Below are 25,860 nucleotides of genomic sequence, written 5' to 3'. Positions count from 1 at the left end.
TGGAGGTTAAGAGGATCACTAATAGCCTGATGACGGTTAAGTTGGTCGTTCAGGGGTTTACACTACATGTGTGTAGTGTTTAGGCACCCCAGGTAGGCTTGGATGAAGTGGTGAAGGTGAGATTTTGGGAGGCTTTGGACGAGGTAGTGAGAAACGTTCCTAGCTCGGAGAAGATTGTTATACTGGGGGACTTCAATGGGCATATTGGGGCGTGTTTGGGAGGTTATAATGATATGCATGGAGGTTTTGGTTTCGGCGATAGAAATGGTGAGAGGGTTGCCCTGTTGGACTTTGCGAGGGCTTTTGGGATGGTAGTTGTGAACTCGAGCTTTTTGAAGAAGGAGGATCATCTGATTACCTTCCGAAGCGCTTTAGCCAAGACTCAGATTGACTTTCTGCTTCTTAGGAAGAGGGATAAAGTTCTATGTAAAACCTTTAAAGTCATTCCGAGTGATCATCTTTCGACTCAGCACAGGCTTCTAGTGATGGACTTGTTTATCAAAAAGAGCAGGAAGAGTAGGGTCAGAGAGGGTCAACCTAGAATCAAGTGGGGTAGTTTGACGCCAGTCAGTGCGCTGAAGATAAGGGTGATGGTGGCAGGAATGGGGCCATGGGAGTGTAGGGGGGACATAGATGGTATGTGGGATACGACTGCCAACTGCATCAAGGAGACAGCTAGAGAGGTGTTAGGTGTCTCAAGGGGTCAGATAGGTCGACATAAGGGGAACTGGTGGTGGAATGAAGAAGTTAAGAAAAAAGTGAAGACTAAGAAGGAGGCATATGTTAAGATGATCGAGAGTAAAGATAAAAAGGAGAAACGGGTGAACAGGGAGGCTTACAAAGTGATAAGAATGTTGCGTGAGAAGCTCGCTTTGGGAGTGTTGTGTGATAAGAATGTTGCCCCTTAAGCTTAAAGAAAAATTCTACAGACTGGCAGTCCGTTCGACCATACTGTATGAAGTGGAGTGTTGGTCAGTCAAGAACTCCCACATCTAAAGACTGAAGGTGGCAGAAATAAGAATTTTGCGATGGATGTGTGGACTTATTAAAGGGGATAGAGTTAGGAATCTGACTACTCGAGAGAAGGTGGGAGTGGTTTTGGTGGAGGATAAGATGCGAGAAAGAAGGTTGAGATGGTTTGGGTATGTGATGAGGAGGGGAACGGATGCCCCAGTTCAGATGTGTGAGAGGCTGGCCATAGATGGATTTAGGAGGAGTAAAGGTAGGCCAAAGAAATACTAGAGGGAGGTGATTAGACATGACGTGGAGTAGCTGCAGCTCATTGAGGACATGACCCTAGACAGGAAGGTGTAGAGTTCACGAATTAGGGTAGAAGGTTAGGTCGAGTGTATGGATTGTGGCTAGGTGTTAGTAGACTGAGTGCAAATCGGGGCTGTAATCCCAGGCTTGTGTCTTTGAGTAAGAGCCTTTAGCTAGGTGTGTTTGGGTGGTGTGGGTAAGTGGGTGTCCTAGTTCTTATTTCTTATTTCGTATTACTCGTATTTCTCTTATTTCGGACTTCACTGATATTTATTTCTATTATTTCTTATATCTGCATGTCAACCTTTCCTGTTACATGTTCCAATACGATCTTGGTGTATTATTTGAGATTCTTAGCTGGGGGTTTATCGGAAATAACCTCTCTACTTCTTCAGAGGTAGTGGCATGGACTGCCTACATCTTACCCTCCCCAGACCTCACTTTGTGGGAATACATTAGGCCTGTTGTTGTTGTTGTTGTTGTATAAAATAAAGAATTAAACCTACCGTACAAGATAAAGATGTACTTAGATGCCTTACTTGATTCAAACGTAGGATGATAGCTTTAATTAACTTAATTGAATTAATACATCCCCGCTCTATGATGTGGTTGTAATTTCCATATTAGGTAAAAGATTATAGGTTGGAAAACCATGATCATGCAATTAACCCTATGAATCAACAACCACGATAAGCAAGTTGACAAATGAAATTCAAAAACATAGTATGATTATTGAAAGTGCTTTAACCCTGGGTTTTCTTCCATTGATTGTCCCAAGAATTTTATTTTTTATACATTATTTATTTTATTTTTAAATTACAAAATTACAAACTTTCTTCTTATTTATTATTTCTCAATTAGTAAGAGTAAAATTAGATAGGCGGCGAACACAAGTCCCTATGAGATCGATACTTGGGCTTTCTTGAAGCCACTATATTACTTGATAAGATAACGTACACTTGCGTGTGCACTTGGGCATTGTCCGTACCCATGTATATCGTTCTTTTCTTATATTATTTATGGGTTTTTAGACTTTGGTAGACTTTGTTGTTTAGGATATGTTGGACTTCTATATAATTTTGGGTACGAACTGGTTATCTCCATATCATGTTGTTTTAAACTATAATACTAAAAAAGTTATTCTAGCTATGACTGGTATGAAGGAATTAGAGTGCTATGGAGTGAATAAGGCCAAACCAATAAATATTGTATATCATATTTCTAGTATAGCGTGCTTGTGGAAAAGGGGTGTTCAACATTCTTAGCTCATCTTCAGGATGTAGATGTAATGTCCTTTTCTATAGAGTCAGTTTTTATAGTTTCAGAATTTCATTATGTGTTTTCTTTAGACGTACCAAGTATGCCTCTAGAAAGGGATATCAATTTCTACTTTGACATAGAGTTGAACCCTCACCCTATTTGTATTCTACTTTATTGAATGGCTCTAATAGAAGTGAGGGAGCTCAAAACTCAACAAAGGTTTTATTCATCCAAACTCAACATAGATTATAGGCAGCTGAGTAAGGTTACAATCAGAAAAAAAATACCCCTTGCCTCGTATAGTAACTTGATTAATTAGTCATAGGGTTTCTTAGAGTTTTTAAAAATTGATTATTGGTCGGGTTATCATCGATTGAAAATTAGATCTGAGGACATACAAAAGACAAGTTTTGGAATTCGATAAGGCCATTATGAGTTTTTGGTGATGTCTTTAATGTTCACTAATGTACCTGCATCCTTTATGAGTTGAATAAATGGGATAGTTAAGCTGTTATTGGATTATTTTTTTTATTGTATTTATTGATGATATTCTTATGTACTCTAAAAGTAAGAAAGTGCATGCAGGCCATCTTCGCATAGTTTTAGAGATTCTAAGGAATAAGCGGTTATTTGCTAATTATTCAAAGTGTGAATTTTGGTTGGCTTTATTTCCTTCTTGGCGTATGTGGTTTTTAAAAAAAGGACGTTGCTGGATCTATATAGGATTGAGACAGTAAAGAATCTGAATCTGCCTAGTTTAGTGATCGAGGTAACAAGTTTTATGGGTGTTTCTAGATATTACGGTAGATTTTTAAGAACTTTCCATCTATTAAATATACTTGACAAGGTTGACTTAGAAGGAAGTGTCATTTGTTTGGTCAGACAAATGTGAAGTGAGCTTTAAAAAACTTAAGACAGTCTTTACTACAACACCTATTCTTTCATTGCTAGTTGAAGGTAAGGAACTTATAGTGTTTTTTGATGCCTCACTTATAGGTTTGGGTGTTGTGTTGATGTAGGATAGGAATTTCATTGGTTATGCTACAAGGTAGGTGAATCCTAATGAAATGAACTACCCAACCCATGACTTAGAGTTGGCAACAGTGATGTTTGTGTTGAATATTTGAAGACACTATCTTTATGGTGTCAAGTGTGAGGTCTTCACAGATCATAGTAGCCTATAACATGTGTTTATTTAAAGGGATTTGTACCTAACGCAATGGAGATGGATGGCATTGTTGAAGAAATATTATATGAGTATATAGTATCATTTGGCTCAGACAAGGGTTTGTGTTGGCCAGTGTAAAGGTAATGTCAATATTATTAGAGCAGATTAAGGCCAAGAAATTAGAGGATAAGATGTTCAATGTACTGCAGAATAAAGTGGTGAATGCAAAGGTGGTGGACGCCACTTCTAATACGGGAGGGGTGTTGAGGTTTTAGGAATATTATGTGTTCCTTAGGTTGGTGATTTGATTCATGATGTACTTATAGAGTTACATGGCTCATGTTATTCTGTTCATCCAGGTACAAGTGAGATGTATCATTAATTGAGATGGATTTATTGGTGGCCCAGGATAAAGAGGGACATAGTGGATTGTGTGTCCAAGTGTCGAAATTCTCAGCAGGTAAAAATATAATCACAAAAGGCCTGTAGGGTTACTTTAAAGGATTCCTTTACCCATGAGGAAGTGGGAGCATATTGCTATGGACTTTATAGTGGGACTTTCTAAGAATCTAGGGAGGTATGACTCCATTTGTATTATAGTAGATCAGTTGATGAAGTCAGCTCACTTTTTATCATTTTGGGTAGACAACAACTCTCAACAGATAGCTAAATTTTATATCAAGAAGTTTGTGAGACTTTATGGGGTTCCACTTACTATCATTTGTGATAGAGATACATAGTACACTTCTAAGTTTTGAGATAGGTTACATGAGGAGTGGGTCACCAAGCTCATGTTTAGCATAACTTTTCACCCTCAAACTAATCGGCAGTAAGATAGGATGATTCTGGTACTAGAGGACATATTGAGGGTTTGTGCGAAGGATTTCGATGGTCATTGGGACTAGTTTCTTCCATTATGTGATTTTTCATACAACAAAAATTATCACTCCAATATTGATGTGGGACTATTCGGGACATTTTATGGAAGAAAGTATAGGTCACCAATTGGATGGTTTTAGTAATGAAATGTTAAGTCTTTGGGAACAAATTTGTAAAGGATGCTCGAGAGAAGGTAAGATTCATAAAATCCAAGTTGTTACCTGCTAAAAGTAGACAAAAAGAGTATGTGAATTGTAATATGAGGAGCACGTAATTCAAGGTTGGTGAGCAAGTTTTGCTCAAGGTGTCTCCTGTGAAGAGAGTCAAGAGATTCTGTAAGAAGGGTAAGCTCAGTTCTCAGTAAATAGGTCCCTTCAAAATTATTGATAAAATTTGTCAAGTTGCATATTAGTTAGCTCTACTGGCGGGGTTGTTGGGAGTCCATCCGACATTTCATATTTCAATACTAAAAGTTTACCATAGGAATGGAAGCTACATCATTAAGTATTATTCGGTGCTTCTTAATGTTGCCCAAATCTATGCCTCAAATCGAGACTAAAGCGGTCGAAACAAAATATAGTAACCCAAAAAGGTTGGTGTCGAATCCCAAGGGAATATGTGAAATTGTATCTCTCCTTTTCTAGAATAAATGGGCAGTCTAGAAAATAAATTGGGGGTTTGTATTCCTAAAAAGTCAACAACAATAGAACACAACTTTAATTGGAATAAATCGGAGATGAACACTAAGACTATGTTCTCCATGGCTTCTAAACTCAGTAGGTTTATCGTTCTTTGTTGAACCAACCCGATATATTGCATGCACAATTTGATAAGTTATGTACCATCAACTGTCTTTTAGACTCATTGACATATTTCACCCTTTACCTTTGAGTCTCATGGTGTCACATTACTAACCGTTATCCTAGATCCTAGTTTACAATTACCTTTTGAGTCTCAAGTTATTAGACAAAAGATAACTGTCGTAAGTAGATTATACTAATTAAACTAGATTGACAATTAATCTTCAAATTACAATTATGATTATCTTTTCCTAATCCCTACTCCTTTTGTGAAGTAAGGAGTGATATAATAGGCCAAATCCTAATGTATTCAACTTCTAAGAAATCTATTAAACTGATGCTAACCAAAATATATGCAAGAATACCAGTTTAGAACAACTTAGCACTTCCCCTACTTCTTAATTTGTCATGGTTCCCACCAGTTTATCTAAGGGCTTTAGTTGCTCAATTTTTTGAAACAATCAATGGAATTCACAATTGAAAGCATTTAACAATATCATAATGAACAGCGAATAAAACCTAAAGTCTTCAACTGAATTATCAACCATAATTAAGAACAAAGTAATCCCAAGATCAAAATGATCTCAAAATTAAATATATGTTTGTACATATCAAGAGTTTGTAAACTAACTTAAAAAATGTAAAAATTCTATATATAGAGTACTAGGAAACCTTAGGAAACTATTTCTAAACAAAAGGGGAAAATCAAGGTCGGTGGCCACTTACTGGTTATATACGATTAAAGGTAGCACCTACGAACTGTAGGTGGCCCTAGCCTAAAATCTTCTGCATCCTTCTCTAGACTTTGCCCTTCTGCAACCTACTATGTCACCTAAGGACCGTAGGTGTCCTCCGTAAATGAGAGAGTCTCCTTTTCTCAACTTCTGAGCCTCTGGACTTTACTTTCTGTCATATACTCTAGAACCTATGACCCATAAGTAGTACCTACAGGCTGTAGGTTCCTACTTCAGTGGTCTAAAACTTCACTTTCACTCTTTTTTCTCCAGAATAGTCTCAAAACCTGATTTCCCGCAAACCATAACACAAAACATATCATAACTAACAAAAAGACCTAAAAAACTTTCATAATTTCATCATTTTAAGCATCAAAAGTCATATTAATCCATAGCATATCAACGCCCTCAACTTAGAAAATTGACATGTCCTCAGGCAACACAACAGAAAATAAACAACGTGCTTTACTAGGAGAACTCTACACTACGTATGACAGTCAATCATCATTTTAAGCTTAAGAATATTAGCCCTCCTTTTTCAACAATTAAAACCCAGCTCAGTGTATACATGAAGCACAACAATATGACACAATGGAATCAAGATATGACATTCCATTAGCAACTAACACTTATGCATATATACAAGTTGCACTACCCAAACAAGTAAATAGCTAGCAGTGCAGCCCTTGTTCCCTTATAATAAAGAAGTCCCAATAACTCATATGAAATCATGGATGTCAGTACAGAGACAGTTAAGAGACATTCACACTTACAAGAGAAGTTCCACCAATGTGCATCAAATACTATGGCTTGCCCTTTTTTCTTTATCATAGTTTTCATATGGTTAAGTTAGGATCACTATAGGACTTTATCGGCTTGTAATCCAGGCTTGGGGGATGGTATGGTACATATGGTTATATTTAGTGACTAAGCCTCCTAGGCACTACACTTAATTTGGGTTCCACTTGTCAACCAATTTTATTTTAATTCCGCCCTTATTTCTCCCTTTTTATTTTTTCATTCTACATTCAAGATGGGTGTGGTTTCTTTTTTTTTTTTTTCTTTTTCCTTTTTTTTCTAACTCACCCAATCCTACTTTAGTTTTCTCTTATTTTACCCTTCTTTATACCCACTTTACATTACGCACCCCTATGATAGCCACCCTCAATATAGGCAATTTGCCTGAGTTGAGGTGCACAATGTCCAAGGAGGACTAGGGCAAAAATAGGCTCATTATAACATAAATGGGAAGGTGAAATGTGTAACAAGAAAAATAGGCTATAAGGCTAAAAAATTAGGATCAAAGGATACTTATTCACACAAGGAAGGTTATTTAGGATAAAAATGGACTAATATAAAAAACAACCGATGATCCTTTCCTATCTTACTATCCTACAACCTAGGCAAGTTCTGAATTTAACATGCAAATAAAACTAAGTAGTATCTCACACACAAATGACACAGGGACACATCACAAGATACTACCTATATGTTTCATGCCTTTTGTTAGCAATGATTATCATGTCCTTAATCTTAATGCCATAACAAGATCCACAATGGTCACATATATATACTTATCACATAGTTTTAGAACAAATTTTTAGAGGCGTATCATTTTTCTAAAAAATCAACAAAAACAAGTCAACTGCCCTAGATACTCAAAAGTTTCCTAATTACAAAAAACACAACACAGTACAAAACAAAACATAATACGACACAAAAATTAACCTAGACATTCCATTTCTAAAACCAAACCACGCTGACATAAAAAAAAAAGCATGTAAACTAAAACTCGCAATAGTTTTGGATGCCCCAGCCCCTACTAAAAGACTATCCACTATCCCTAGTGCATGTAAATAATTTAAAACAAGGTAAAGAGGACATACTTGGGGCACACTAGGTGGTCATTTCATGATACAAAAAAAGTTACCTTTGGTCTCCTCCTAAGCAATTCCTGATTTACCATCATGGTACGACTTAGAGACCTTGGCTACTCAAACTTCACTGAGGTCCACATCAACACATACTTTCACTTCCTCAATATTTCCCATATAGTGATTCGCCCACTGCCCATTCACCTTGAATGGGGATTCACCATCACACTATAATTCTATAGCACCATATGGGAGTATCCAAACCATGGTGAATGACTCATACTGCCTAAACTTCAGCTTTCTAAGGAATAAGCAAAGTCATGAATTATATAACAAAAAAAAATTACTTATCCCAAATATTCATTTCTTGATTTTCTTATTATGATACAATTTCATTCTTTATTTGTATATGGATGAACTCTCATCAATTCAAAGCTAAAACTCATCCAACTTATTGACCTTTCTCAATATCGACTTTGTTGTATCACACCACTCAAAATTTAGCCTTTTCAATGCCCATAGTACCTTATGCTTGAGTTTGACCGGCATGTGGCATGCCTTTATGTATACGAGCTGATATGGGGAGGCACCTATGGGAGTCTTATAAGTTATTTGTTAGGACCACAATGCATCATCCAACTTCCTAGACCAGTCAGTTTTGTTGGCATTCACAGTCTTCACCAATATGGACTTGATATTATTAGAGACCTCAACTTGACCACTTGTCTGAGAATGATAAGGTGTTGTCACCTTATGCCTTAAGCCATATTTATCAAGTAGGGCCTTAAATAGACTATTGCAAAAGTGAGACCAACCATCACTAATAATTTTTCGTGGAGTGCCAAATTAAGAAAAAAGTTTTTTCTTCAACAATATGGTGACACTTCTAACTTTATTATTTGGACGCACAACTGCCTCCACTCATTTTAAAATATAGTCAACTACTACCAAATATACTTCATGCCATAGGAGCTTATTAACGGATGCATGAAATCAATTCCCCATCTATCAAACAACTCCAGCTCTAAGATAGTTGTCACGGGGAGCTCATGGCATCATGAAATATTTCCTTGAAGCTGACATTAGACATAGGCTTGTGAAAAATCATGAGCATCCTTATAAATCATAGGCCTATAAAATCCACACTGTAGAATTTTTTGGGTTGTGTGGGTACCACTTTGATAATCTCCAATAGGTGATGAATGACAAGCTTCAAGAATGCTTATAATATCAACCTCAGGGATACATATTCTAATAACAAAATCTTCATAAACTCTAAAAAGATATGTCTCATCCTAAAAGAACTTCCTCACCTCAATCATAAATCTCTTGCGTTGTTGGAAAAATCGGTCTTCTAGGATAAGATCACTTGCCAAATAGTTGGAAAAATAAGCAAACCAGAGAATTATGTGTTGTATTCTACCAAGACCTAATCATTTGGAAAAGTATCATAAATGTCAAGCTCATACCATAATTTCTGCATTTCTTCTCCTCAAGGCTAGACAAGTGCTCTTGTTTCCTAAGCCCTTCGAGTCTTTGACCTCAAAGTCAAATTCTTGAATCAAAGGGACCAAATGTATCAACCTTGGTTTTGCATCTTTTTTCCACTTTAGGTAACTCAAAGCCACATGATCTGTGTAGATTATGACTTTGGTCCCAATCAAATAGGATCAAAACTTTTCAAAGGCAAAACCAACCGCAAGCAACTCCTGCTCAGTAATTGTATAGTTTTTTGTGTGAGGTTTAACGTTTTGCTTGAAATAATCAATTAGATAAAGGATATTCACTCTCCTTTAGACTAGGAAAACACCTAAGGTAACTCCATTCACATCATATATGACCTCAAATAGTGCAGTCCAATCATGGGACTTAATGATATGAGTTGAAATCAACCGCTCCTAAAGGTACTTGAAGGCTTTAAGACAGGTATCATCAAATACAAATTTCATCTCTTTCTATAAAAGCTTTCATAGTGGATTTGAAATTTTAGATAAGTCCTTGATAAACCTCCAATAAAAGCCTGCATAGCCCAAAAAACTCTGTATACCTTTAACTGAGACTAGTGGCGACACCTTTTTAATTACCTTAATATTTTCTTTGTCCACCTCAATACCCTATTTTGACATCTTATGCCGGAGAACAATATCTTCCTTGACCACAAAATGGAATTTCTCCTAATTCAACATCATGTTGCACTCTTCATATAACTGCAGTTTGTTTGCCAGATTGGCTAAACAATCATCCCCAACTACCAAAAAATCATCCATGAAGACCTTAATTTTGTCCTCCACCTTGTTAGAAAATATAAACATCATACATCATTGAAAGGTGGTAGTACCATTGCATAATCGGAATTGCATCCTCTTGAATGCAAAACTCCAATAAGGGTAAGTTCAATTCATCTTTTCTTGGTCCTCAAGAGAAATAACAATCTAATTGTATCCTGAGTACCTATTAAGTATACAATTCAAACCCCGACCTGCTACTCTATCAAGCATCTAATCCATGAAAGGCATAGGGAAGTGGTCCTTCAGGGACTAACTATTCACTTCATATAATTTATGCAAACTCTCTAACTAATTACCGGTCTCAAGGGCACAAGTTCATTATTCTCATTAGAAACTACTATGATTCCACCCTTCTTTGGCACACATTTAACTGGCTAACCAATTTGCTATCAGCAATGAGGTAAACCACTCAAGCATCTAACTAGTTCATAAACACAACCTCTTGTATATGAGGATTCAATTTACGCTAATATTCAATATTGGGAATACACTTTTGGCTCAAGCTTTATCTTGTGAGTACAAATACCTTGTGGAATTCTCATGATATCTGTTATGGTCCATCTACTTGCTTTTTTGAACCTCTGCAACACTAATATCAATGATTTAACCTCTAACCTTACAAAATTTATAACAATAATCACTGGTAAGGTATTGTTATCCCCCAAGAATGCATACTGTAAGTGAGATGGGAGAGTCTTCAATTACAAAACTTGTGGCTCCTCAATGGATGGTTTTGTAGAAGGCGTGGTTTTATTCTTGAAATTAAGGTCCATCTTTTTAGGGCATAATTATGAGAACCTTTACCGTGCAATATGTTAACCACCTTCTTATATTATTCGATACCATCACTATCCAAATTTATGATTATCGTTGCTATCGCCTTGACCCTAAGTCTCTCTTTAATGGGCAAAACCTCTACATCATCTTTAATAGTATCTATCACGGACACAACTTACATATCAGTTGGCTGCTCCACTGACTAATACATATCAAAAATCACTTGCTTATCATTTCATCTAAACATCATCTGCCACAATTATATATAAACCAGTGCCCTACCCATGGCTAGGAAATGTCTACATAATATAATAGGGGCTTGAAAGTCTACCTTATAGTCAAGAATCATAAAGTCAGTTGGGAACATAAAGGATGCCATCTTACTTGTACATCACAGAAAATACCCATAGGTTTCTTTACAGATAGGTTGGTCATCAACAACTTCATGGATGTAGGTTTTAGTGCCCCCATGCCCAAAACCTTGTATACAACTAGGGGCATTAAATTGATGTTGTCCCCCAAGTCACACAAATCATATCTGGCGGTTAAGGGCCCAATAGAACATAGAGCAGTGAACGCTCCATTGTTATCTTTGTTCTCTACTAAGGATATGGAAATAATTTCACTACAATAGTGCATATTATCATTGGGCTCATCAACCCTTTCCTTACTGTTATTATTCAAAAAATCACAATCAATACTTGTTGACTTTTTAGACTCTAACTCAATGTTTAAATAATTACAATATTAATATTCCTAAACTCCTCAATTGTAGGCATAGAGAGATCAACAATAGTAGCTCTATTTCTTGTGGTGATGTCTAGAAAATGATTGATGTTTGTGGGATTCTAAACTATGTTGATTGAAAGGGTACCTGCTACTTCTGATTCAAAGTTATAAATATCTGCCCTAATTATTGTTCTAACTATTTTATCACAGTTGCATGTGATTCCATCAGTTAAGTCAATCTTGAGATATCTTCCCTATTCTTCTTAAGGAAAGTTTCCTAACTTTTCTAAACCTTAACAAGCTTGGAAAATATCATCTCCATCCTTGATTCAGTATCATAGCTGCCAGGAAGAACATATATGTCATCCTTCTCCTTTTAGTTATCTATTTTTCTCTAGTCACCATCACACTCTATACTATAATCTCTGTATCTATCTTCATAATAGTTTCGACCTTGGTTTTCTTGTCCCTCGGCTCAAAAACCTACCAATTATTGATAAAGATACTTATCCTCCTTTTCAAGTCATACACATATGATCTAGAGATTGCACCCTATGAACCTACTGTATTTACCTTCTTAGAATTCACTATTATGAACTACTTCATCAGTAACACAATGTCAGTTCTAAGCTACAAAATATCTTGTGCTATAGAATTATCACTACTCTATTTCTATCGAAATCCCTAATAGCATAATTCTATCACTCTTCTCTATGTCTCCAATATTGGTGAGAGAGATCTAGTATAGAATATCAGATACTACTTCCCAATATAAATACATGAAATATCCTCTAGTGATTGTATATATCATGGCTCTAGAACTGATCTTTGAGGCTGTATAAAATATTTTAAGAAAGTTCATCCCTAAAATGCAATGATTGGGTTCCACACTTAACTTTATCTTAAACCATAACCAACCCTCATATATTGACTCAAAATGTAACTACCTGAAGTTATATATCTTATTTTTTAATTGGAGTAATTGATCCTCTATGAAGTTCCCTAAACCATAATGAAGCTTTTACAGTCAATGAAAAAGGGAACAACCTCAGCTTGAGTGACTACTAATCTACCTCATTATAGTATAACAAGTTTAGATCCCAATAAAATTAGCAAGATACATATTTGTGTCATCTATAGCCAAACTTGCAAACATATTTTTTAAATTCGAGAGTGGGAGAAATGATGGCTCTTGTCTCAACTGACTCAACATATCCCATATCCTTTTCATTATCATATGGCTATAGGTTTTGGTACGTTTGGATGACTTGATCTTGATCACCTCAAACTCTTTCTCTTTTACCATTAAGTGTTGCTCGATGATCAACTTTGGTCTTTGCCTCACTAGCTCAGCCTCCTGAGCTATATGACGGGCCTCAAATTTTGTTCTCTAGTTAGCAGTTGCATCTGCTAACAACTACTCTAGCTGCTGATCAACAATGTCCTAAACTCCTTCTAAAGGAGGTAGAGATATGGCATTAGGATCATCCAAAACAACTTCAAGATGGACTATATGTACTTGTTTTATCATTATATGATTAGGCTGTAAGATTCTCTCCAGGTTAGAATTTGGTGGGAGTAAGAGAATGACTTAACTCCTGGTGTTAGACATACACACACGTACACCCAACTAAAAATAGAAAACAAAAACCCAAGAACTTCAGCAACTTCAATCAATGACTCAACACCTTATTTCTTTGAAATGGGGCTAAACTTTTATGTCGCCCAATGCTACGCCTCAAATCAAGACTAAAACGATTGAAGCAAAATATATTAACCCATAAAGTTTGGGGTTGAATCCCAAGGGAATACATGGAATTATATCTACTATTTACTGGAATTAACAGGTAGTGTAGAAAGTAAATGGGGGGTTTGTAGTCGCGAATAATCAACAACAATAGAACTAACTTTAGTAGTAATCAATTGTAGACAAACACTAGGATTGTGTTCCCACTGCTCCTCAACGCAGTAGGTTTATCGTGTTTTGTTTGACTATCCAGCTATCTTGCATGTAGAATCTGACAAGTTATGTACCATCAACTGTCTTGTGGACTCATTGACAGATTTTACCCTTTACCTTTTGAGTATTAGGGTGTTTCATTACTAAACCTTATCGTAGATCTCAATTAATTATTACCTTTTGAGTCTTAAGTTGTTAGATGAATGGTAACGGTCTTAAGTAGATAATGTTAATTAGCCTGGATAGATAATTAATGTTCAAATTATTGTTATGATTATCTTTTCCTAATCCCTACTCTTCTTATGAAGTAAGTACTGACATACTAAGAGAGATCCTGATGTTTTCAACCGCTAAGAAATCTATTAAAATGAAGCTAACCATAATACATGCAAGAATATCTATTTAGAATAATTTAGAACTTTCCTACTTTGTTGGTCTACTAGGGTTTCCACAACCCTAGCTAAGGGATTTAGCTTCTCATTATGGGTAAACGATGAATGGAATTTATAATTAAAAGCATTAAAAATATCACAATGATCAATGAATAAAACCCAAAGTCTTCGACTGAATTATCAACCAAAATTAAGAACAAAGGAATCCTAAGATCAAAATCGGATCTCAGAATCAAATATATATTTTTAAGTATCAAGAGTACTTAAGATAACTAAAAAAATAAAAAGGGTATATATAGAGTATAAGGAAACCCTAGGAAACTATTCCCAAATAATAAACAAAAATCAAGGTCGGTGGCCACTTACTAGGCCACCTATGGGCGGTAGGTGGCACCTACGAACCGTAGGTATAATGACCCTCTAGATCATTTTCCATATTTTTGATTATGTTTTCTATTAGAGCTTTTCCATAGCTGCCCAAAGTTTATGACTTTCTAGAACTTATAGCTTGGTTACAAGGTAGCTCATTTGGTTTTAGAGTCAATTCCCTATATAGTAGTCTTTGCTAGTTCCAAATATCCACCAAGAAAAAATTTAGCAAAACAATCTTGGATGTAAATTTTGACTATGGCTATAGCTCCACAATATAAATTTTAGGCTAGGTATACCTTTGGTTTGGGTCCCAACGCATCCGAGCTCAATTCAACCTATTGGTCAGAAAGTTGGAAAATTAAAAGTTTGGGTATAGGACCCATATTTGGTCAAAACTACCTATGATGGAAAATCTAACTTTACCAACATATTTAAAACATTGAATTTAGCATTGTTACATATTTTATTTGTATACATCAAATTTCATATGAGACTCGAGGTGTCATTTGAAACTTGGAAAAATTTCCAAGTTTTTGTTGCAATGGAGATTGCACAAGGATAAGCATGATCATATTATGGAAATTGCGGAAAAGGCCATAGTGATCACACAATGGTGATTCTATTCTACGGCGTGTGATAGCAGAATCTCTTTGCCTAAAATGTAATATAAAGGCCCTGTAGGCCGCGGTATGGGCACTTTACACTCTTCCTTAAGACCAAAAAACCCAAAAATGGTGTGATAAACTTAAATTGAGTATTATGAGTATCTTGGAAGTATCTTTGGAGCTTAGTTAACATTTATTTTCATGATTGACATCGTATTTAAGGTATGAATACTTCTAGTCATGCTTGAATTTCTTGAATTCCTGACTAACACCCCTAATAGCTTGAGGGCTTGATTTAGCCCTAAAGCTTAGTCTTCACCTTTTTCTTGATGGTTATGTTTCCTTGATGGTGTATGAACATTGGGTTGACCTTGAAAACTTATTTTTGATTAGTTGGATTCACTTGGGGTTTTTGGTATCATTTTAGGACTCGAAGCACTATGGTGCAATATGGGTATCAATGTTCTCGTAATAATGTGTAGATTGTGTTTTTGATAGATTTACACCGAGAAAATCTTCTAAGAAGGGAAAAGTGAAGGTTTAGCGGTTCGCAATCTTTCTTTGGATTTAAGGTAGGTTAGGCTTGTTCCTTGTTACATTGAGCTATGTTATAGTATAATTATGATATCTTGTTAGATTGGAATAGGATTTTAGGAGTTGGAATATTGAAAGGTAAGACTTGGGTTTAGTTGAATCATTTGGGACTCTTGAACTCATAGATTTGATTATTTGGCTTATATGCTAGAATCTTGGTGAATTTGACTTTATGTCTCATGGTTAACATTAGGATGCTCTTATTGCTGTAGCTAGATAGGAGTGCCTTGTCACTCATATTGTGGGTGAGTTGACCCTGGTTGCTTATATTGATGGAAGTGCCTTAGTCACTACGGTTGAGTTAGGTGTGGTATTAGGGAAAGACCTTTGCCTTGTCACTCATATTGTGGGTGAGTTGACCCTAGTTTCTTACATTGATGGAAGTGCCTTAGTCATTATGGTTGAGTTAGGTGTTGTATTAGGGAAAGACCTTTACCTTAGAACTATTTGTAATGACCCTTCAGGTCATTTCTCATGTTCCCACTTATTTCTGCTAATAGAGCTTCTCCATGGCTGCCCAAAGTCATTTATGACTTACTAGAATCGATAGTTTGATTACTTAACAACCTGTTTGTTTTTTCAAACCATTTTTCCTTTTTGACATCTTTTTTGGTTCCCATTGGCCACCGAGTGAAAACTTTTGTAAAACAACCATGAATGCAAAATCTGACTTTTCTAGTGCTTTTGGAATGTCAAATTCCATATGGTTGTAGATCTCATTTGCATGTATAAAACTCCGTATGTATCCCGAGGCATTGGCTAAAGCTCAGAACCAAATTCCAAGCTTCAGCTATTGCCTGTCATAGAAAGAGATACTACGATCACGGTGGATAAGTGTGAATGCATGAGTCGCGATCGCATCCTAGAGTGTGTGCATGATTAAGCTTCTCGAGGCTTAGGCAAGTCCTATTTAAATGTTGTATTAATCGAGAATTTGGTCATTAGTTCCTCCGTATTGATCTCTAAAACCCTAATAGAGTGTAAAATCCTTAAAGTGAGTCTTGTGGGTTAATTGGGATCTTGAATAGCTTTGGTAATCATTGTTTTCTATGAATACAAGGTAATATTACTTCAAGTTTTAGTGTTCTTATTTTCTATACCTAAAACCCCAAATCGCTTGAGGCTTTATCTTAACCCCAAATATGATTGTTTTGCTTAATTTTTTAGGGTTATAACTCCCTAATGGTATTTGAACAATGGGTTGGTCTCAAAAATTTATTTTTCTATACGTGGGATCTACTTGGAGGTTTTTAGTGTCAGTTTAGACCCATAGCACAATGGTGCAATATGGGTGTTGTTATACTTGCAAGAATGTATAGATTATGTTGTTAATAGCTTGGCTCGTAGAAGAAGCTTCAAGGAAAGAGAAAGCAAAGATTGTTGGTTTGTGAGCTATTTGGTACTCAAGGTAGGTTAGGCTTACTTATAGTTAGATTGAGCGTTATTGTATTATAATTGTGATATCTTGATATGATTGTGGGGAGAAGGGGTCTTAGATATTGAAATGGTAAATAGAAATTCTTGGGATTAACTGAGATATTTAGACTATCCAACTTGTTAAGTGTGATATTTGACCCTTAGCCTAGAACCTTGGCTGGTTGGACTTGTTGTCTCATGAATTGCATGAGAATACTTTAGTTAGATGAGAGTGACTTTGTTCAATCACCTTATTAGTATGTTGGCCTAGCCTGTAAAGTTGTAAATTGACTTTAGGTGATCGGAGGACTTAAGATAAAACTTAAGGATGAATTGTCCTATAGAACTAGTGTGGATTGACAAACCCTTGAGATATGTCTTAGAGAACTTAGTTTAATTCTGGATATAAGTTAGACCAGAAGAAGATAATTTGGGATATTAGAAGCGGAACTTGACCTGCCTTAAACTAAACTACATAACTTCATTACTGACCAAGTTATTTGATAAACACTTTGAATATGCTTTGGTAACATGGTGGATAGACTGGGTAAGTGGGTTGTTCTTGATGCTAATGTTGGAAATCATGTGCATTCATGATTGAATATCTTATTATTTTACTTGGTTAGCATTGGAAAGTCTTGTAAATTGAACCTATGGCTATGCTATTACTTAGTTTAGGCTAGTTTATTTTGTGAATCTTAAATTATGCCATTACTCATATTGTGCTCAAGTCTAAGGACTAAACTTAGGTTTGTGTCAAGGAACCCCATTTTTGCTAGTATTATGACTAGTGCCTAGTAAGGGAGATCCTATAAAGTATGACCATGACTTATGATTGACTATGTTAATAATCATTTCAAGCCGGTAATTTGTTGAGTGTTCCTACCATATGAATATGCACGTTTATGTACTTACCATCATAAAATATTGATGATAGTTTGTGAGGTACCATATTAACCCTTTCCTTACTTTCTTAAACTCTATTATTGTGGGACTCGTATTTGATATTGAATTTCCTGTATACATATATGCCTATATTATTCCTTGGAGGATATATTGATTCTATGTTGATGCTCAGCAAGGCTAGAGGATATATTGATGTTATTTTGCTGGTTGATAAGGCCGAAGGATATATTAATGCTATTATGATACACAGTGAATTTGAATGGTGTAATTATGTTATTGTGATGCAGAATAAATCAAGAAGAGATATTGATGTTATGTTGGTTCCTGTCAAGGCTAGAGAATATATTAATTCTACTATGATGCCCGATGACTACGAAAGAGGCAATGATATTATGATGATGCCCGATGAATCAAAAAGAGGTATAAATATTATGATGATGCCTAGTGAATCCAGAGGATATATGTTGATGTTATGGTGATTCTATGTATAGTAGGCATATATAATGATAAATATATATGTTTGTCTATGCCCTTGTATAATTATGCTTGTATGCGCATTAAGGATATAACTTTTTCATGGGAAGTAGTCTGTAATTCTCTTTCATTAATCACTTGTTTAAGTGATGTGGCTATTGCTAATTCTAATTGAGTACAAGTAGAATATGCCAAATATTGAGTTAAGACTAATTTGTAAGTGTAACCATGTATAGAACTAAGGAAGAACCTAGTGGATGTATTGACTTGCATAAATGGTTAGATTATGGAATGTCGCCTAATAAAATAGATTATGTGATAACTAAGTATTATATAACGTGGTGTTATTAATTGAGGGCTAGAAGCCTAAAATATTAGTTGGTGTACCTTGTTTAGTCAAAAGGTGGTAACTAATTATCGGGGTTGTAAATGGCTTCTGATGATAATGGACTTAACATTGTTGTATACTAGTGATATTGATGCCTAGTATGTAATGTCGTTGGTGGCCTAAAAGTTGACTTAGAGACTCATGGTACCAACTAGTAAAGAGTATCGGTTAAATAGTAGATAATAGTATTGATAATATGTAGTTTCCTTCCTATGTGAGGACTAGTTCACCTATGATGGCTAGTGATGAACTTTGTCTAAATGATGACTATGGTTTATTTGTGCGTCTTTACTATATGTAAATGCTGGCTAAAAAGTGAATAATAATTAGTTGCTATTTCTTGAAGAAAGATATTAAGTAATAGCTTAAGCTTATGATTGGTGACCTTATGATGACTAGCAAACTAGTAGCTTAATGATGAGTCTTGGTTAGTTAATAAGGACTACGTATAGTGTATTGACATCCTAGATATCTAAATGACTTTTTGATTACGGTTATGATTACTTTGGAATATATCATTTCAATTACGATGATCAAGGATGTTTATAGATCTTGGTGAATGGTCTAGAGATGGGAAATATGGAAATCGTGGGTAATTTTGAGTTTGTTATATATATGTACCTTGATACATTGATGATTTATCTATTGATGCACTCTTCAGAGGTATGGGATGCCATGATGAGTTCTTTTCCTTTATGTTGTTTTTAGGTGTACTTCTCAGTGGTATAGGAAGCTATAGTGAGTTTGTTTACTTTATGATCCAAGGGTAGTATACGTGTTGAACTTAGTATTTATGTGATTGTTATTTCATTTATGTTTCTTATGATTCTGAATTAATTGCTCATTCATATGACGATTGTGGTATGTGTTGATATGAGCTATTGCACCATTGTTCTAGTTAATTAGTTATTTTTATACAGTAATATTGGAGAAGATTCAGGTTTAATTCTGTACCTTGACTTATAAATACTGTCTTACTTTATATCATCTTTATATCATAATTTAGCTTAGTTGAACGATGATTCCTACTAAGTGCCTGTGTTTTCGTACTCATACTACACTTTTGTACCTTTTGATGCAGACCCAATTACTAGTTGCCGCCACTGAGTTGAGATTGTGTTGTGTTAATCTTCTGAACACTTGGTGAGCTCTTGGAGTTTGAGTCGCTTGTTTCCCCTATATTATTATTTTTGTCTTTTGTATTTGAGATGAATGTATAAGACTATTTATGACTAATTAGACATTGAGTTGTAACACCTATTGTCGAACTTAGATGCTCTTGTACTAATACTGCTAGATCACAGGAATTTGTATCTGTACATTGGTTGTCTTCATTTATGTGGAATATTGTAGCTTATATTAAGTTTGTCTATTGGGTCCATGTTGGACATTTCTACAAAGGTAACCCATGGTCTTATCTCCAGGTTACATTATTGGTATACCTACTGGTGGGTTTTAGTAGGTGCCATCACGACTCAAAAATTAGGACGTGATAAATTAGTATTAGAGCCTACATTTCACCAGAATTATTGGTACAAGAGAAATGGTCTAATAGAGTCTAACAGATGGGAACAGTGACGTCTATTTCTTATCTTTTGGTGGCTATGGGACATTCTTAGGAGTCCTTCACTTCTTTCACTCATATCGAGCTAAGAGTCTGAATCAATTTATAGGATATTTTCTTGACTTTATACTTTTGTAGATGCCTAGGACTCATGGTGCAACTATGTGTGATGAGGATCCTGAGACCCAGCCTAGAGATCTCTGCCCTATTCAAGGATATCATCGAGATGCGTCCCCAATTAGGGATCAGGATAGGCCTACCCAAAACCCCATTCCTACATCCACTCCAGAGATTCCTCCACTATAGCTAGTGGTGGGCCAGGGACCAGCCCAAGCCTTAACAGGCTTCATTACCTCTTTTTTGCTTAAAGATGCTTTAGTTCATAAGTTGGGTATTATTGATGGTTCACAGAGTACTAGGGAAAAAGTATAGCCTACAACTATATCTCTTAGAGTTGAGGTTCCTCCTATGCCAGTAGTTGTTCTACCGACAGTTGCTCAACCAGTTTTGACCCATCCTACCATGTCTACTGAGTAGTAGATGACGCAGGGTAGGTTTTTGGGGTTTACTCTACCTTGATTTTCTAGTGCTTTTGGAGAGGATGCTTTTGAGTTTCTAACTGATTATTAGGTTAGGCTTCATAGATTAGGCCTTGTTGATACTCGTGGTATGGATTACATCATATTTTAATTTAATTTGTCTACTCAACACTGGTGGAGAGGTTTTATGAGTTCGAGGACAGTTGGATCTTTTCTCCTTTCATAGACTCAGTTCTTCGAGATATTCTTGAAGAAGTATATGCCGTACAGTCTTAGGGATGTATTGAGAGATTATTTCTCTATATTAGAGTAGAGTTCTATGATAGTTGTTGAGTATAAGGCTCATTTTTATGAGTTGAATAGGAATGCAATTTCTATTTTGGATATTTAGTATGAGAGACTGCGCTGCTTTGTGAGATGATTGAGACTTCCTATTTGGATGGCTACTCAAAGTTTGGTTGTTACGGGTAGGACTTTTGCTGAGGTTTCTGATCATACTAGAGTGGTGGAGGACATTCATTGTAAGGGTCGTGATAAGAGGCCCAATTATCAGGGAAGATTTGGTGGGAGCCGTGGTTGTTCCTGATTTAGAGGTTGTACTTCTTTTATTAGGCATCCTCCGCGTCTATCTTCTTAGCCTCAGAGTCAAACTAGTAGACAAGTCCAGACAACTCTTTAGACCATACATGGAGGTTAGTGTGGTACTGGTAGTCGCCCTGGTAAGGGTGATGATCAGTCTTTGAGAGGTTCATCTGTAGGCAGTGCTAGATATGGTAGTTTCTCCGATTCGGCCATATCTGTAAGTTCTGGTTCTACTCGTGATTCTTGATTTACTTGTAGGCTTCCTGGTCATCTCTCTAAATATTTCCCTAGTCATACGACGATGGTTGTTTTAGCCTAGGGTGCTACACTTATTAGGGTAGTTTATCCCTCAAGTAGAGGGGGTACGCTAGGTCGTTGGGGTGGTTACTAAGGTGCTCTAGGTGGTACTCATACAGGTAGGACAGGAGGTCTGTTAGGTGCCCAGCTAGGTAGCAGGTGTTGTCATTTGTATGTAGTACCTGCTAGACTCGAGGCCGAGTCTTTTGATGTTGTTATGACAGGTACAATTTTAGTGTGCCATAAATCATCTCTTGCTTAGTTTGATTCAGGACCCACTTATTCTAATATATCTACTTATTATGCACAATTGTTGGACATAACTAGTGATTTATTATATGTGCCATTGTGCGTATCTACTCTCGTGGGTAATTCTTTAGTAGTGGATCAAGTATTCAGATCATTTGTTATGACAGTTAGTGATATTGATACTTATTTTGATATGCTGGATTTCGATGTGATTCTGGGCATGGACTGTTTATCAAATAATATGTGGTCATGGATAGCTTTGCTAAGATCGTTACCTTAGCCATGACGTACCCCTAATCATGTGGTAGGGAGCTGTTAGCTGCAAACCGATAGGGATTATTTCTTATGTTTGTTCTAGAAGGCTTATATTGAGGGGTTTTGAGTCTTATCTCGCTTATGTATGTGATACTCATATAGGGAGTTCGTTTCTTGACTATATTCCTATTGTTTGTGAGCTTCCCAATATGTTTCCTACCGATCTACCTGGTATGCCACCTGACTGTGAGATTGAGTTTGTTGTTGACCTTGATCCTGGCACCCGACCTATTTTTATGGAACCTTACTGTATGGCTCCTGCTGAGCTTAAGGAGTTGAACTCTCTTCTCTAAGATCTTCTTGTTAAGGGTTTAATTAGACTGAGTGTGTCCTCATGGGGAGTTCCTATTTTGCTTATAAAGAAAAAAGATGGTTCGATACGAATGTGTATTGATTATAGATAACTTAACAAGGTAATTGTGAAGAAGTATTGTCATATGCTTCACATTAGTGATTTGTTCAACCAACTTTAGCACGCAGCCGTGTTTTCCAAAATAGATTTAAGGTCTGATTATCATTAGTTGAGAATTCGGACTGAGGTCACAAAGTTTTTAGTCCCTTATGGAGTTTCATATGCATAGAACACGCGCCACTTCCCTTTCCAAGGTCCTACAAAAGCTGGTGACATCCAAAGTCTCCATTTTTTGTCAAGTTGTGTCTTGTTCTTCCGTTGATCCATTCCCAGACTTGTGGTGTGTTGTACACTTGATTTACAGCTTGTATACCATTCACATATCATCATAGTGAAATAACCAATAATCCTATATCATCAAACACCACTTATTAGAGCTCAAAATAACACAATATCTAGAACGGTGAACTAGAAACTCGAGCTAAGATTGGGCTTGCCCACATCGATCTTTAACTTATTGTTTTGAGTCTTTGCTTCATTCAATTGACCATTGAACATTATAAAAAAATTTAAACACATAATTATACATTGATACCATTATGAACTCATTGAACATAATAGAATCCTTCGAGATCTAATAGAAAAACACCTAACTCAAGCTAGTAACACTAGTTTTCACATTTGAACTCTAAGTGACCAATTTAAGTATAAACTTGTTCGAAAGAGACCATGAACATTGTAATCAAATACTTAAACACTTATATGCTTATTTATATCATCATTAACACATTAAGCTCACAATTTGCTCTCAAAACAAGGCTTAACAAGATAGGATAACAACACTAAGGTGCATAAAACCACCTCAAATCACCACCCTAAACTTAAAGCCTTGTTCGTCCTCAAACAAATCTTTACTCTAAGCATCATAAGCTGAGGTAACCCCACACTTCTATTACATGCAATATACTCAATCTAGTACTATAATGACTACACAGAACATAATTTTCAACACTAAACATGTCGTAAAGACAATTGAAAGCTCAAGAATTTTATTTCAAAACATCCTTGCCTCAAGAATTGACTCACGTAGTTGGCAGACTCATGCAAATTGTTCAGTCAAAGATATCATACAATTTACCCAATCACTATCAAACATATGCCCTTACAACAAGAGAGTTACCCCTAATTACTGACATAGATGAAATTTATTACAAAATGGGTACAAGAATCAAATTCTGCTCACTCTTACAAGAAATTCACAAGTTGCACACAATGAACCATAGGCTTGCCATTAGTGTAGTACTCCACTAATATCAGAATGTCGAAGCTTAGGATAAAAAATGTCTTCATGGGTTGTAATGTAGGCGAAGGGATGGCTAGGAACTATTTTGGCCAAGAATAGTGACTAATTTCCCTAAGCGCTTTAATACATCACATGTTACAATTAATTAACCTTCAACAACCAACTTCCACTACTTCTATCTACCCATATCTTTTGTTTTTCCCTATCTCATTAAGTTCTTTCACGAACACTATGGTGAGAGTATTTTCAATACAAATAATTTAATTTGAAATTTTTTTATTCTTTTAATTCCTCAACTCACAAACACAAGACATCTATTTTTACACACCAATAACTATTACCTTGAGGATTCAATTTCACCTTTCTCCTACCCGACTTTCAAACGCCTCAACATAACTAATTTTTCATTAAAGTGATTAGGAGATTTGGATCTAATTAAGGTCAATATAAGAAGGGATTAGGCAACATCTAAGGCTTCCAAAGAAAAAGCTAAAGGCTCAATGGGGTTAACTAGGATAATACACAAGGATAGGTAAAAAAAAAAAAAGGTATAAACATGGCCATCAAGAAATAACGATATCATCTACAAACCCAAACTCTTAATTTCATGCTGCACACACACCAGGCAAGTTCTAGATATCAAATGCAATAAGGAATATACTACAACCTCACATCACACATGGCACATGCTCAACTCAAGTAGGATCGTCATAGACTCTCAGCTAAACAATGCCATTAATTCCAATTAAGCCAACAAGTACAAGAGTCATAAACTTGAGGCTGGAAGTCTCAATAGTAGCAATTCATATAATCAACATGCTTTTTACCATTAAAATACCTGTATTATGCAATCAAATATAACACCAACAAGAATATCTCACTTAATCCTAACAATTTACCCTAAAATAGGAATTTTCCCACCCACACTTAAAAATATACTTTGTCCCTAAAGAATACTTAAAAGTAGAGATAGAAAATACATCCTGAGGCCTCTACGCCTAGCTAGTAGCATCTTTATAAATCAAGAGAGTCTGGGGACCCCACACTTAGTCTTCGTCATGCTTCTTAGCTCATGTTTTCTAATACTCAAATATCCCATCAACTTGTGACTCCAAAAAAAAAAATAGTTATGTAAAAACTAAAATACTAAAAGTAAAACATACCTTAACTCGGGTTGCCTCCTAAGAAATACCTGATTCAGTGTCGCGACATAGCCCAATTAATATTTTTCTCCATCTTTAAGATATAAATTTCACCACAAACTTCACATCCATCTTTTTGATTTGATCATAGGGTGGTGGTATGAATATTAAGGAACCGAGTAATGGATGGTGCATGGTAAACCATTTGGATTTGAAGTGAGGTATGTTTTTATGTTGCTTATCTATTGCAAAATCAATAATATAGGATTCATGTGCCTCATCTTCACACTCTCTTACAATTTTAGATGATTCGATAGATGAGACATCATCTAAACATAATGTAGAAAAGTTCTTTGAGTGAGGCCCAACCAATACCACTTCAAAATTTACACAATCCAAATCATCCTCACTCCTATTCACCTTCTTAATTTTAGTCTCAAGATAAAGATGGCAACTTAATGATTGTGATTTGTGTGTCTATTCCATATAGTGAATAGTATCCTTCTTTGCGTTACTCAGCCTCTGTGGAGATGGTAGTGGTGGTATCTCCTTCACCAGTTCAGCAATTTTAGTGTTTGAGTACTCAAACTTTCTTGAATTATCAGTAACTTTGTTTGTATCTGGTTGGAGAGTCAACTCTT

At 35.9% G+C, this 25,860-nt stretch overlaps 1 protein-coding gene across 1 annotated transcript; it reads left to right on the top strand.

Moving 5' to 3' along the window:
- The first annotated feature begins 233 nt into the window (after positions 1 to 233).
- On the top strand, positions 234 to 22,715 carry LOC124886596. The gene is made up of 3 exons (XM_047395431.1): positions 234 to 896; positions 18,302 to 18,434; positions 22,525 to 22,715. Exons 1-3 carry the CDS (start codon positions 234 to 236, stop codon positions 22,713 to 22,715), a joined length of 987 nt encoding a protein of 328 aa, XP_047251387.1.
- Positions 22,716 to 25,860: the final 3,145 nt, after the last annotated feature.

The sequence above is a fragment of the Capsicum annuum genome, chromosome 8 (genome assembly GCF_002878395.1).
Source record: "Capsicum annuum cultivar UCD-10X-F1 chromosome 8, UCD10Xv1.1, whole genome shotgun sequence".
In the NCBI taxonomy this organism is placed as follows: Eukaryota; Viridiplantae; Streptophyta; class Magnoliopsida; order Solanales; family Solanaceae; genus Capsicum; species Capsicum annuum.
The sequence above is the reverse complement of the archived record's forward strand: the minus strand, read 5'-3'. Positions and strand labels throughout refer to the sequence as shown.